The following is a 13345-nucleotide window of genomic DNA, read 5'->3' as shown; positions in this document are numbered from 1 at the left end:
AACCTGGTAGAATGACTCCCTTGTTGATGTCCTCCCTAATCTCAATTATAGAGTGCCCTCTCTCTTTTCCAGAGAGAAGATCATAGCACTGCTCCTGATACAGTTCCATGAACGAAACATTCACTTTGAAGATGAATTTGTCCTCATGGGCCTCTATGAAGTCAAATATGTCTGCTACTGCCTGTGGTATTACACCTGTAGACAAATTGTGAATTAGTAGATTTATAGATATTTTTTTTTTACATAGACATATGTAACAATCCATAGCTAAGGTGTATACAGAACACAAGCCTTCTTAGCTTACTGTGGCCTGTGGGACTTATTCAATCTGTATAAAAAATGTCCTATATTTATTTATTTAATTATTTTAATGTGTAAACATTATATTGTTGAACTCTAATTGGACCCCTTATGGAGAGAGCTCTAAGTTCTGCTTAACATTCTTGCAAGATTCTTATATTATGTATAAATCATAATTTTTAAGAAAAAATACCGACTTCAATGAGGGAGACCGGTGAAAGAACGATTATTGTTGATTTTGGATTTCATACAATGAAATTAAAAAGACAGCGTCCTACGCCTAATTATGTAGAAAAGGAGGTAACATGTTTTTTTTGTCACTGCACCCACCTTGACACATTTCAGATTTGCCCTATGGTTGACTGGTAAGATACCCGCAATAGGGTATTCGACTGTATTTAAGATAAATTATTTCACACCATGCATGAAATAAAGCAACAGATAATTATTAAAAAACTAAATAGGATAGAAATATAAAAATGTGCCTTGAAAAGGAAAACCTAACTGGTTGACAAACATGCAAAGAGAACAAATTGCCAAACGTGAACTATGCATTGTTGAAGAGTTCCATTCTGTTCATCATCAGCAGTTCCACTTCATCAAATGTCACTTCTACAAATGTAAATACTTGATTTGTTGATGAAAATACTAAGATCACTACATGCTTTTAACATTTGAGGAGTTCCCTCGATTCCTCATGGACCCCATCATCAGAACTCGAACTTGACAAAAATTTGTCTTGAAAATCTAATTTGCTTAACAAACACAGTGAAGAGGACAAATCGCCAAACGTGTACTATGCGCCGTTGAAGAGTTCCATTCTGATCATCATCAGCTGGAACTGCTTCATCAAATGTCACTTTTTAAAATGTAAATGCTTGTTTTGTTAAAGAAAATACAAAAATCACTATATGTATGCCTTTCACATTTGAAGAGTTCCCTTGATTCCTCATGGATAACATCATCAGAACTGAGTTTTGACAAAAACGGGACCAATCTGGGCAATCTGTATATATATCAAATCAAACAAAAAAAAAACAATATAAAAAATTAAAAAAAAAACAACCTAATTGATAACCTCCTCCTTTTGAAATCTTGAAGTCTGTTAAAAATAGGCTTAACCACTCACTTGCTTTGGTAACTGTAGTTACCAGCTGTCACCCTTATTTTATTATAATAATAGAAGTCACTGAAAAATATGAAGCATGTGAGTGGTTATGTTGCTTGAAAACTTAGAACTGAAGAAATGGTGAAATAAAGGGTCTCCCCACACCTATCATCGTAGAATCGAGAAAAAAACTCAAAGAAAAAAGCTTTATGTCCACGCACTTGACGCAATAAAAGCGAAAAGACGTCGTTTAGTTCCGATCGGCTCGGCCCACCCTGCTGACGACGCGATGACGTCTTCTTCATTCCTCATGCTCTGAGAGTGGGTCATTGTTGTTCTAAAGTGTGCTGAAAATTATACGTTTCTGCTCTCTAGAGCTTTTGTACTTTTTAAGTATTTTTTTTATTTAAGAAAAGCAATTAAAATTTTGATTTTAAATGATTTGTTGTACAACTTGTACAGTTTCCATTCTGATAATTACCTTCCCATTCCATAAATAACGAAATTTTTAGCTAAATTGTTAATTCAAGGTAACCTCAAGAAACACTACTGAAGTTAACACTTAGCCGTGTTTTTTTGAAATGTACATATATTTTACATTCCTCGCATTTGAAATGAAATGTAGAGTGATTAACTCGGGTGAAAGGTGCCAAACTACCTAGACAGAAATGGGTGTTGTTCATCCCTTGATTAACAATCTACTATTTTGCTATTGCGTAGACATAAAGCTATGTATTTTCTATCGGTTATTAGCCGGGTCCACACAGAGCGAGCACACGGGCGAGGCAATTTCCTCACGCACAAACCGGCCTCGCTCTGTGTGGACCCGCCTATTGCCGATTCCGCGTGGATATGTGTGGGGAGACCCTAATAAACCCCATACTTTAACAGTTTATACATACTTAGGTCTTGCATTAAAGTAATAATCCTAGACAGAACCTTTTCAATGATTATGATATGAATACTAGCTAGATTACATTACCTAGTTTAGTGTAGTCTCCATCAGAGCCTGAATAGTTTGTGCCCATTGTGTAAGTCTTTCCTGACCCCGTCTGTCCATAAGCCAATATAGTAACATTGTAACCTGCAAAAATCACCATAAATTTACTATTAGTAGCAGATTTTTAAAAATATATTGTTTGAAGTTGCAGGTTTGTGTCGAGAGTTATAGTAGGTGGCGATCACAATAGATCAGGGGAATGGTCGCAGTGATATTTAGGATGTAGAGCCTTACATAGCCCCTGACAAAGAAGAAGAAGAAGAAGAACAGTATATAAAAAAAAAAAATTAAATATTTTTGTGTTGGTATAGATTGGTGCCGTATGGTACAATATTTTATATGAAAAAATGATAAAGCTTTAAATGACCTAAAATGACTTCAAGAACAATATATTAGGTAATTTTCCAATTCCGAGGCCTAAAAATCAAGGCTTAAATTCAGTCTACCTGTGATTTTGTCTGCGTACCCCTTAAGGGATTGTTTTGTGATAAAACCTTTCTGAGAAAAAATTGTAAGTCCCTCCAAGGGATTCAATTTATCTTCTTACCTAATTTCATCTAAATTGGTTCAGCGGTTAAAGCATGAAAAGGTAACAGACAGAAAGTTACTTGCTCATTTATTATGTTAAGTATGGATTGTCTTTACTTACACCTTTCTGTCAGTTGCAACAAGGAATTAAGCCCTTTATTAACATTGCACATACTTAGTCAATAAACGAAAGGTATATGGAAAGAACATGTCTAGTCACTTAAGTAACATTTTGAGTACTCACATTTTAAATGTAAAATGTAAAGCCCGGCCAGAAATATATAATCATTTTCAGGAGGGTGCTGTTATTCTCATGTATAGGGTTTGACAACCAGTCTGGCTTAGTGAGTAGTGACCCTGCCAATGAAGCTTATGGTCCCGGGTTCATATTAGCAGCATATATTTGTGTTATGAACACGGATATTTGTTTCCGAGTCATGGGTGTTTTCTATGTATTTAAGTATTTATAATTATATATATCATTGTCTAGGTACCTACAACACAAACCTTATTGCACTTACTGTGGGACTTAGTCAATTTGTGTAATAATGTCCTATAATATTTATTTATTTGACAGTTCAGTTTAGAATGAAAAATTTAGTTCCAATAAGATATGCAATATGCACATGATCATATAATACTGGTCAGGCTTTATGTTAATTCCGTAAATAAAAAGTTGTGTTAATATTAATATATGTACCAATTATATAGTGGTAACAGAAGATATAAGTAATAGTTATTCAAGAGCTCTGCATTTTGAAATTAGAATCTCATTGTGAGTCTCAAGTGACATGTTCTTTCTGTGTACCCTTTAACAGATAAAATGCACAGTTAAAAGTAATATTATGAAAAGCTTTGAGCTTAATTACCATCAGTAATCAGTGTAAAGTCTTTAAAAAAAACACAATTCAGCTTATATTCAACCCACTTAGATAGGCAAGGAAAGATAAACATCTTCAGATTTAAATAATCATTACCTTGAAACAGCTTCGAAATAAGCCCTTTCACTGCTGTATCATAAAACTCTTGCTGTGTTATGTGTTGTGGGAATACATAGTTATACGTAAACGCCAGGTCTTTGATCTGAACTTGGTTTTCACCGGGCACAGCTTCTATACATTCTTCACAGCCCCTATCAGTCTCCTGTTGCATCAAAGGCCTAATACGAAGGGCCACCTGGACCGTATCTATCGTCCCTTTGCTATTTTCCCCGTCAACCATGTTGACTTCGGTTCAGATTGTCGAATAAACCAAGTTATATCGCAAATGCGGTCGTGGATGGTCAGTCGGTCAAATCCTTTGTTGGTATGTCAATGTTTATAACTGGACAGCTTACGACAGTTGAGTATTTTATGCCAATTATATAGCTGTAAAAAGGTTGAAGAACATAAGATACATAAGTTTGCTTTGCTGATAATACAAAAACTAGGTTTATTTGTGTAAGAAATGCGAAGGTTACACCAATAAGTATTGATATTAAAGGAATGGTTTTCTCCAGCATTTCAGTAGAATATTATGCTCAAGTCAACTTACCCTACTTTAACTTAAAATTAGGTTGCTTTAGAAACAATAAACACGAATTAGACACATCATTACACTCAAGAACATTTACAATTTTCAAAGGCACAACGGTTGGACTGATTTGAGTCACTTGAGATCAAACCGACGTCATTTTTGAAACATATGTTGCCATATGCGTATGCGACTTCATCAAACAGCGCCATCTGTTGGTGAATAGATATGCTGTGTTTTAGTACCACTATAACAAACAAAATATAAAGCTAGCCATACATGTAGCATATGAAAATAAGTATAAAATACGAGTGAAAGTTTGCCCAAAAACGTAATTAACTTTTAATATTACATTCATAAGTTTATGATAGATATATTAAATTCATTTTTATGGATTTTGATCACGTACTGTTGTAAGGTCCTATGTATATAAGGCCGACAGTTACTGGCAACTTTATACGGATTTGAAAAATTATATATACTCTGTGCCCTGTGGTGATGTATTGTCAAAAGTTGGAAAAACGAGCGAAAATCGTGAGATAATTGTTTACGATTAAGTTTTATATCATCAAAACCACTTATTGTTGAAATAAAAGAGTGTAATTTTAATCAACAGTTAAATAATCATAAATTACAACCATTTGAAGCTACATTTTTACCAGTGAAATGTGTTAACTTCGGCATAATGCCTCCTAGGACTCGCACAGTTAGAGCGCCAAAAGCGTCCAAAGAAAATGTAGACAACCCGCACAAAACTAAGGCGAAAAACACAGCACAAGCCACAAAACTAGCACGTAAACCTTTAGCGGACAAAACAAACTCGGCCTCAGATGAAAATACTAGTCCACAGCCCATCAAAAAGGTTATCAAGAAGTCGAACAAACCAATACAAAAACCTAGTGCAACATTTCCTGTTACTAATGGCGAGAATAGACCACGTCGAAACAGGCGTCTGCCGCCTAGATATGTTGAAAACGAAATGTTAAACAATCTGTCTAACAATAAAGAAAATGCAGTATCTCCTAACAAGTCACTTAACAAAACCCCTGTCAAAAGCACTGTGAATGTAGAATCGCCATTCAAAACGCCAACTACACTAGATAACAGTCTGCTTGCTAATAGACCAAAGAGAGTCAGCAGGCTACCTTCTAAATTTGATGAAAACTCAAGTCCTAACAAATTTGTTCCGACTCATTGTCATACTAGCACGCCATTGGTGTCTAAGGCACATGAGAAGCCTAAAGATGTTAGAAAAATGGCTGTTGGTAAACAGAAGAAGGCCCATCAAGAAAAACTTGAAAATACACCATCACAAATAACACCTCAAAGAGTTTCACCAAGGAAAGGTACATTTCAGAAAACAGTACCACAAAATACTGTATCAGAAAAAGCTACCCCACAGAAGGTGACTCTTCAAAAAAGTCCTCAAAAAGAAACATCCAACAAATTTACACCACAGACAACTAAGATCACTCAGAAAAAACTGGTACAAAAGAAATTAAGTGAAGTTGTGAAGAACAACATAGATTCAAATTTAAATCATAAACAAAACAGGGTAAGACGACTAAGAAAACCTATAGAATATAAAGAGGATACCCTAAGTCCAAAAAAGAAATCAACAAACGCTGATGGCAGGAGAATTTTAAAAGCTAATTCATCATTTAGGGTTCTTGAAGAGAAAAATTCGAAAAATGGTAACAAAGACATTTATGAATTCACATTTGACCCAACTGAAGAACCAGCACCTCCAAAGAAGAAAAAGAAGAAAGTTACAACTAGAAAACCAACCAACCCAAAAAGAAGAGTATATAACAACAATTATGAGAAAAACATTGCAAGGGCTTTGGCAGACTTGAAAAATGCAGTTATGAAACAAAAACCAGACAGTCAAACGGCTACAAAAACCTCAAATACTGTGCAACCAAGTAATAATGTTGTGCAACAAGCAAGTAATGAAACAGCAGTCTCTGCACCTAACCCATCTTCAATAGTGATCAGCACAGTTGCCGAGATACATCCTGATCCTGCCCAAAATACTTCCATAAGAAGTAATCTTTCCACTAAACAAGTTTCATACAGGGTTGAAGACATTGCTGCTGACTTTGATGCTTCCATTGATCATGAAATCAACTACTCTCCAGTGATCTCACCTCACAGAATTGAACCAGAGCCAGAAAGTTGTCCATCCAATAAAAGCCCAGAGTACATTAGTCCTGATGATCCTCTAAATTTACGTGATGATTTGAGCTTCTTTGATGACCAACCTGTTGCAAATAGTAGTATAAATGCATCAAAGAACCCATCTGCAACACCGTGGCGTGCTGAATTTGAAAATCTACCCATTAAATGGCAGGCAAACACATATGTGAAACCAGACATGACTCCCGCTTTAGAGTGCTCTTTTGTCAATCATTTTGATGACAGCAAGAAGAAACATGTTTATACTAACATGGTTACCGAATCTAATGATGCTTTAACAGAACTAGAAGATGCGGCTCCCAAGCTAAAGCAAACAAGCATAATTTCATTTATAAAAGAAGTTGTTGAAAAGAAATCTAATAGAAAGAAGAGGGGAGCCTCAGCAACACCTACAAAACCTAATTCATTATTTGATATCTCTAATGTAACATCAAGAAGTGTAGCCACACCAAGGAAAGAAACATCTGGAGCTTCTAATAACAGTGCAGAAAATGAAATTAGTGAAAGCAATAAAATACAAAAGCGTAAAAATAATGTGGATAATAATCCCACTCCAGCAAAACTACCTCGTAAAGACAATGAGAATACACTGTTCGGTTTTGACGACAGTGAAAATCAGGACCAAGAGAATGTTCCACCAGTAAAAGTTAACAATGATAGATTACGAAGCCTCAGGTCCCGATCAGGAGCTGTGCTTAAAGAAATAAATAAGCAAACGGGACCTATGAGGGCTGAATTACCTGCTGTAATGAAAGCTAAGTTGGCCCCAAGCTCAGAGGTAGTAGAGAAGATCTATGATCAGATGAAGTCTGCCGCTGATGCCCCTGTATTGCTGGATAAGCAGGGAGATGCTGAGGTTACAAATGTTGAGATGGCAGATATCTTGGAAGATGATAGCCAATCAGTACATTTATTTGAAGACATTGATTTAGTTCATCATTTGAAGGTATAGATAATCTTTGTATATTTTATAATCAAGTAAAACAGTTAGGTACAGTATAGGTCAGAGTGTTTATCCCCCCTTCACTGGCAAAGCCATATTTTAAATTTTTGTCCCCCCCCCCGCAGCTTATTACCCTTAGAAATGGCGGTTGTCAGTCCATTTCGAGGCATCATGCCGCACGAGATATAGGTTTCCCAGTTTCGCAAACTACTTGTTTCATGGAGGTCGTAAATAGTTGAGCTATTTCCTCAGAGGTCCATGATTATGATACATATAGTATGGGAATAGTGAGACTGTTCATTGAATTATGTTTCCTGTTATCCCTCATTACTACTACTACTTACTACTCTATAATACTTATATAAGTATTTGTCTATAATGTTTCATATTTATCGTCTAGTACTCGCAACACAATCGAAGGGCTAGGTCGATTTAAAATTTAAAATTGTCCTTATATCTAACCTCATTTTTCTCTAACTTCCAGCCAACCCGCAAGAGCTATGGCAAGGCCAAAAAGGTGACTTTCCAAAAAGCATCCGACAGTGCATCTGAGGTCGAAGCTCACAACCAGTCCAGTGATGATGAAGCCGACAACCTTGAAGACCTGAGCTTCCATCTACCGCAGGTTAAGGCCAAGAAAGCCACTAAGAAGAAGAAAAGTAAGAAACAGGTGCTGTCAAAGAAAGAGGTATGTTTGATTATGTTAAAGACTCACTTTGACAGGCGGCGATGGCATCTTCTTATACTAAATGTGTTCCTAAGCAAGTCATTAAGAGAATCCTATATCCCCTATAGTCATATCTGAAAAAATGAGGTTTGGAATCAACTAGGAAAAATAAGAAGTATTTCATTTCTTTTTATAAGCTTTTATTTAATATGACTTGTTAGTTTGACGACCGATTTGGCCTAGTGGGTAGTGACCCTGCCTACGAAGCTGATGGTCCCGGGTTCAAATCCTGGTAAGAGCATTTATTCGTGTGATGAGCATGGATATTTGTTTCTGAGTCATGGGTGTTTTCTATGTATTTAAGTATTTATAAATATTTATATATTATATATACCATTGTCTAAGTACCCTCAACACAAGCCTTATTGAGCTTACTGTGAGACTTAGTCAATTTGTGTAATAATGTTCTATAATATTTATTTATTTAGTATGAACTTATACAGTTGTGTGCAATATAATAGCAGTACATAAGAAAATGTAAATTAAGGGAAAACTATAACTTTAGATCAATAATATTGTATCTTTTTATATAATTATTCTGCATTACTTGATATTGTTTCAAAATTAACTCTAACCTTTACTTAAATGATATTGGTAGTTAAAAAAAAAATATCATGAAAATCGGCTGTTTTTACTAAGTTGCGGAAATTCTTATAAAAACTTAAAACCCTACGAAAATAATACAATTGCGTACTATAAATTGTAATCTAGAATCTTTCCTATTATTTCCAATCAAAGCTACATCTAAAGTTTAGATTCTAAACCCAAGTCATCCAGATTTTTTTTTTTTTCTATAAGGCGATCTTCGTCACAGAGTGTACTGCTATTATATTGCACACAACTGTATGTTATTTTGTTAGTAGTCAAATCTTGGAAGCTAAATTTGACCCACTTGCGATTTCCGATTGGGCTGAAAATTTTCATACGTACCAGTTGCGGCGCATCACAAATATTCGTAGGGAACCCGGAGCTAATTTTGCTTTCCTTTTCTCCATGAACCGATCGTGAAAGTAATCAACGGGCTGAAATTAGACAAGCCAGTGGTAATCAAGTTCTTTGAACAATCCACCACTGATACATACCTAATTATATAAATCAGGTGACTGCAATATTATGGTGCCATCGAGCTGATCTGATGATGGAGACAGGAGGGGGCCATAGGAACTCTGTAATGAAACAGCGCATCCTAATAGTGTTTAGGGTTTCTAGAATTGCTTCGATGAGTATTAGTTGCCTATGGTAAGAAAAGTACAGTCAGCGATAAAAGCTTGTACTAAATTTGTCAAATACTTATTTACTATGTATATTATAATTATACTATAGAGCGCCAAAACATAAAACATCAATTATATGTATAGGTGCTTTAACCTTTTGAACGCCAAGAACACCTAAAGGCGTCGTGCCCACATCGCCAAGGGTTATGTTACGTTGTCAAAGTAATCTTCACACTTTCGAGTAAGGATTACATTAGCTCCCTTGCGCCCGGGAGCTTGGCGATTGAGTGATGTTTGTGTTTATGACATAAAGCGTTCAAAGGGTTCTTATAAAAATGTATTTCTTTCAGAAAGCAGAGGTGGACGCCTGGGCGGCATGTTTCAACTCGATGTGCGAAGACATTGAAGAATTTGACTTGGTGGTTGAATAGATCTGTAAATATCAACGAAATCATGGAACATTAGCAGAGTCTTCTTAGTTTATTCCAAGGACAATGAAAATGGGTTGAAATCCTTTAGAGAATGTATCCTTTTCATTGTTTTTGACTAGTTTTATGTGTGTGTTGGTTACATCTGAAGATTACCACAGTAAGGCTTATTAGAGTAAGGATAAAGCTTACTAAAGCCATAACAATTTTTTAAAGATCATATCTATGTTTTGAGAAAAATAGTAATATCTAACACTTACCCGCTGTTTTACAGCTGTAATTTTTTTTTAATTTGTAAAATCCTTTTTAAGTCAGACCAAGATAAGTTGGCAGCGATTTTGATAGACGAACTGCAAGTGTTATTTTAAACGTGAAACTTCTATGGAATTATGACGTTCACTTAACACTTGCATAGGCTGGACTATCAAAATCGCTGCGAAGTTAGCTTGGTCTGACTCTATCACGCTATCACTAAACGCACTCAAGATACTATTAGTTTAAGTATTCTTATATTTGAAAATTAGACAAACCTATGTACACTTAAACATTTACGCCATTTTACTCTTTATTGTCTAAGGAATAACAACTTTAATAGCGTGTAAATTAAGAGTGGATATTGACCGTTCTGGCCCTTATGTATAAAACTAGGGACCCGGCCCGGCTTCACACGGGTAATATGTATTATACATATAAACCTTCCTCTTGAATCACTATCTATTTAAAAAAACCGCATCAAAATCAGTTTCGTAGTTTTAAAGATCTAAGCATAAATAGGGACAGACAGAGCGGAAAGCGACTTTATTTTATATGTAGTGATAGTCTATTAGGAGATCGTCATGACTTAGTTTTTAATTTTAAAATAATCAAGAGATTTATCTTAGTGTGGCCATATTTAATATTTGCCATTTACGAGTACAACATTCGTCACATTTTTTTTTACATGACATCGCTTTTTTTCTAATTAAGTATTTAGTATGATATTTTTAGTTTTATTTAAGTCTAGTAAGCGGAGTGGAGACTAGAAATTTTGCAAATTAAGCCAACATTTCTACTTCTGTATGGTCATATTTTATCGGTTTAAAAATGCATATTCTTTTTTTTTCATAAACCGCTTATGATCCAAAAATAAAAATGTATGGACGTTTTTTGGTTAAACATGTAATTACATTCAGCAATTATGTATGTATACAGTTAGAATTTTTAAGATATCTAAACGTTATGAACAACTATTAAGTAACAGCAAAGACAATTTGAAATAGAGGTGTATTGTCAAAGAAAACTTCGTAGTGATGTAAATTTACTGCCATCTTTCGACACATAATTAAAACGCCATTTGACTTTGATCCTTATTCTTTCACTGATATGTGTTTATTTTGTTAAATAACAAAATGTGGCGCCATCTTACCGGCACTACCTAAAGGTTATGGCGCCATCCCTCGAAACTATGCTGCTATACCTTTGGCCTTTGACCTATTACATAGCGCCACTTTTTGATATTTAACAAATTGAACACATATCTGAGAAAGAATAAGGGTCAAAGTCAAATGGCGTTCTAAAAGTTTTAATTATGTGTCGAAAGATGGCAGTAAATTTACGTCGCTACAAAGTTTTCATTGACTATACACCTCTATTTCAAATTCTCTTTGGTAACAGGGACACCTTAAAAATTAACCATAGCTTAAACATTAACCTTAGGTTTTTAGCACGGATTCGCTGCAAAGTTTGATTATGCATTTAAAAGACAAGTTTATAACAAGCTTTTTTTTAGTGAGATCTAATATACCTAAGTTGTGAGTGTGGTTATATTTGTGTGATGCGAGATTTTAAGTTTTAAGTGGCAATCTTTATTAAGTTGACGTTTTGATCTACGAGTATATTGATCTTAATTTTAATATCGCGAATGTTGATATTATAATATATCTAATTTGATTGTATTAACAATGCCGGTCATACTGTTTTTTAACGTTACTATTTAACCTTTTAACCGCCGTATTCTGATATATAAGACATACAATATCCAACTCATTTCGCCGCAGTCTGATAAATATGACAAAACTTCGTGTAACTTCGTAACGGAGGCGATACGTTCGATGAAAAATTCTAAGCGGTTAAAAGGTTAACAATGATTAATTTATTGATTAAGTTATGTGTTAGTCTAAGAGAAAATATCGCCTAGTTTGTCAGTTGAAGATGGTGCTGTTAGGGCATGATCCTGGTCCTGTGTTTAAATTACCAACTGCGTATTTATTCCCATTCTAGTGGCAAAATTATTTTAGTATTTTAGCTTGAGACATTAAATAACAATTAATAATGTTGTTTTGAAGCGGGGGACCCAAATAACTTTACAAACTTTAATCTAGTAAAAAGAGCGCCCGTCTATGGGTTAATTTGGTAACATAGGTTGAAACATTTATAATCCTCCTAAGGTTCAGCCATGCATATCAAAAATAAAAAAATTGCCATTGAAATTTGAATCTATAATGCAGGGAATAAAGTTGATTTTATTTGTTTGAAAATTGAACGAAACTAAACAAATGCAACTCTCTTCCAATTCAATATGATTTAAATTTCATCGAACTGAATCAGTCCTATAGGTAGAACCTTGGGCCTTACGAGGATATATAATAAAATAAGTCATTCATACGCAATTATTTATATATAAATTATTCATTTATAACAATTTCTAAAGAGTAACCATAAGATGCTCCAATAACCGGGAAGAACTGGGAATCTCATTACCGGCCAACCCCAGATTCGGGAAATAAAATTCTTGGTATCGGGACCGGTACTGCATGCCCTAGGCGCTGCAGGGAACATACATGATCTGTAAGGCAACACAGAAGCCCCCTATTGAATGGCGCGAAACGTCATGTTTTATTTTTAGATTTAAGCTACTAGATGGCAGACTACGCGCTCGGTTTCTATGGCGCTGTTTTTTTAACTTAATTGGCACAAGGGCAACTTTTAATAACCCGTATAATGTACAGAGCCGTACAGCACCATCAGCTAATGTAGATACGTAAGCTGTCAAATTCGAACCCCGAAGTCGTCTTAGAGTTTACATATCATATACAATGGATAATTCTTTGCAATTACGACAATAATGTGATTAATTGTCAATGTTTTAACACGGTTAATATTAAATTATTAATCACTCAATAAAGTTTTAATCTGATTGTTCAATTTTGCCTTTCATATTTTTTGTGTTCACTTTGTCACGGTTAAAATTGGAATATTTATAGTTTAAGCGCTTTTTTTCTACTGACATAATGGGTCTGCCAGTGTACAATAAAAACCGGACAAGTGCGAGTCGGACTCGCCGACCGAGGGTTCCGTACTTTTAGTTTTACAGGCGGACGGAAAGCGGAGTCGTAGTAATAGGGTTT

General features: G+C 35.0%; 2 protein-coding genes across 2 annotated transcripts in view; one reads left to right on the top strand and one right to left on the bottom strand.

The window, feature by feature from the left end:
- The window catches only part of LOC133528567 (chromosome-associated kinesin KIF4), a 30990-nt gene extending 26373 nt beyond the window's left edge, over nucleotides 1–4617 (bottom strand). The window contains exons 1-4 of the mRNA XM_061865998.1: nucleotides 4470–4617; nucleotides 3914–4303; nucleotides 2391–2492; nucleotides 4–195 (exon numbers count right to left, since the gene is read on the bottom strand). Coding sequence (XP_061721982.1) covers nucleotides 4–195; nucleotides 2391–2492; nucleotides 3914–4157 — 538 coding nt within the window. The 5' untranslated portion in view covers nucleotides 4158–4303; nucleotides 4470–4617. The remainder of the gene's footprint in view (nucleotides 1–3; nucleotides 196–2390; nucleotides 2493–3913; nucleotides 4304–4469) is intronic.
- A 270-nt stretch (nucleotides 4618–4887) lies between these two features.
- LOC133528566 (uncharacterized) lies at nucleotides 4888–13142 on the top strand. Its single transcript, XM_061865997.1, has 3 exons — nucleotides 4888–7593; nucleotides 8075–8278; nucleotides 9882–13142. Exons 1-3 carry the CDS (start codon nucleotides 5134–5136, stop codon nucleotides 9960–9962), a joined length of 2745 nt encoding a protein of 914 aa, XP_061721981.1. The 5' UTR covers nucleotides 4888–5133; the 3' UTR covers nucleotides 9963–13142.
- Nucleotides 13143–13345: the final 203 nt, after the last annotated feature.

This window comes from Cydia pomonella, chromosome 19 (genome assembly GCF_033807575.1).
Source record: "Cydia pomonella isolate Wapato2018A chromosome 19, ilCydPomo1, whole genome shotgun sequence".
NCBI lineage: Eukaryota > Metazoa > Arthropoda > Insecta > Lepidoptera > Tortricidae > Cydia > Cydia pomonella.
The sequence above is the reverse complement of the archived record's forward strand: the minus strand, read 5'-3'. Positions and strand labels throughout refer to the sequence as shown.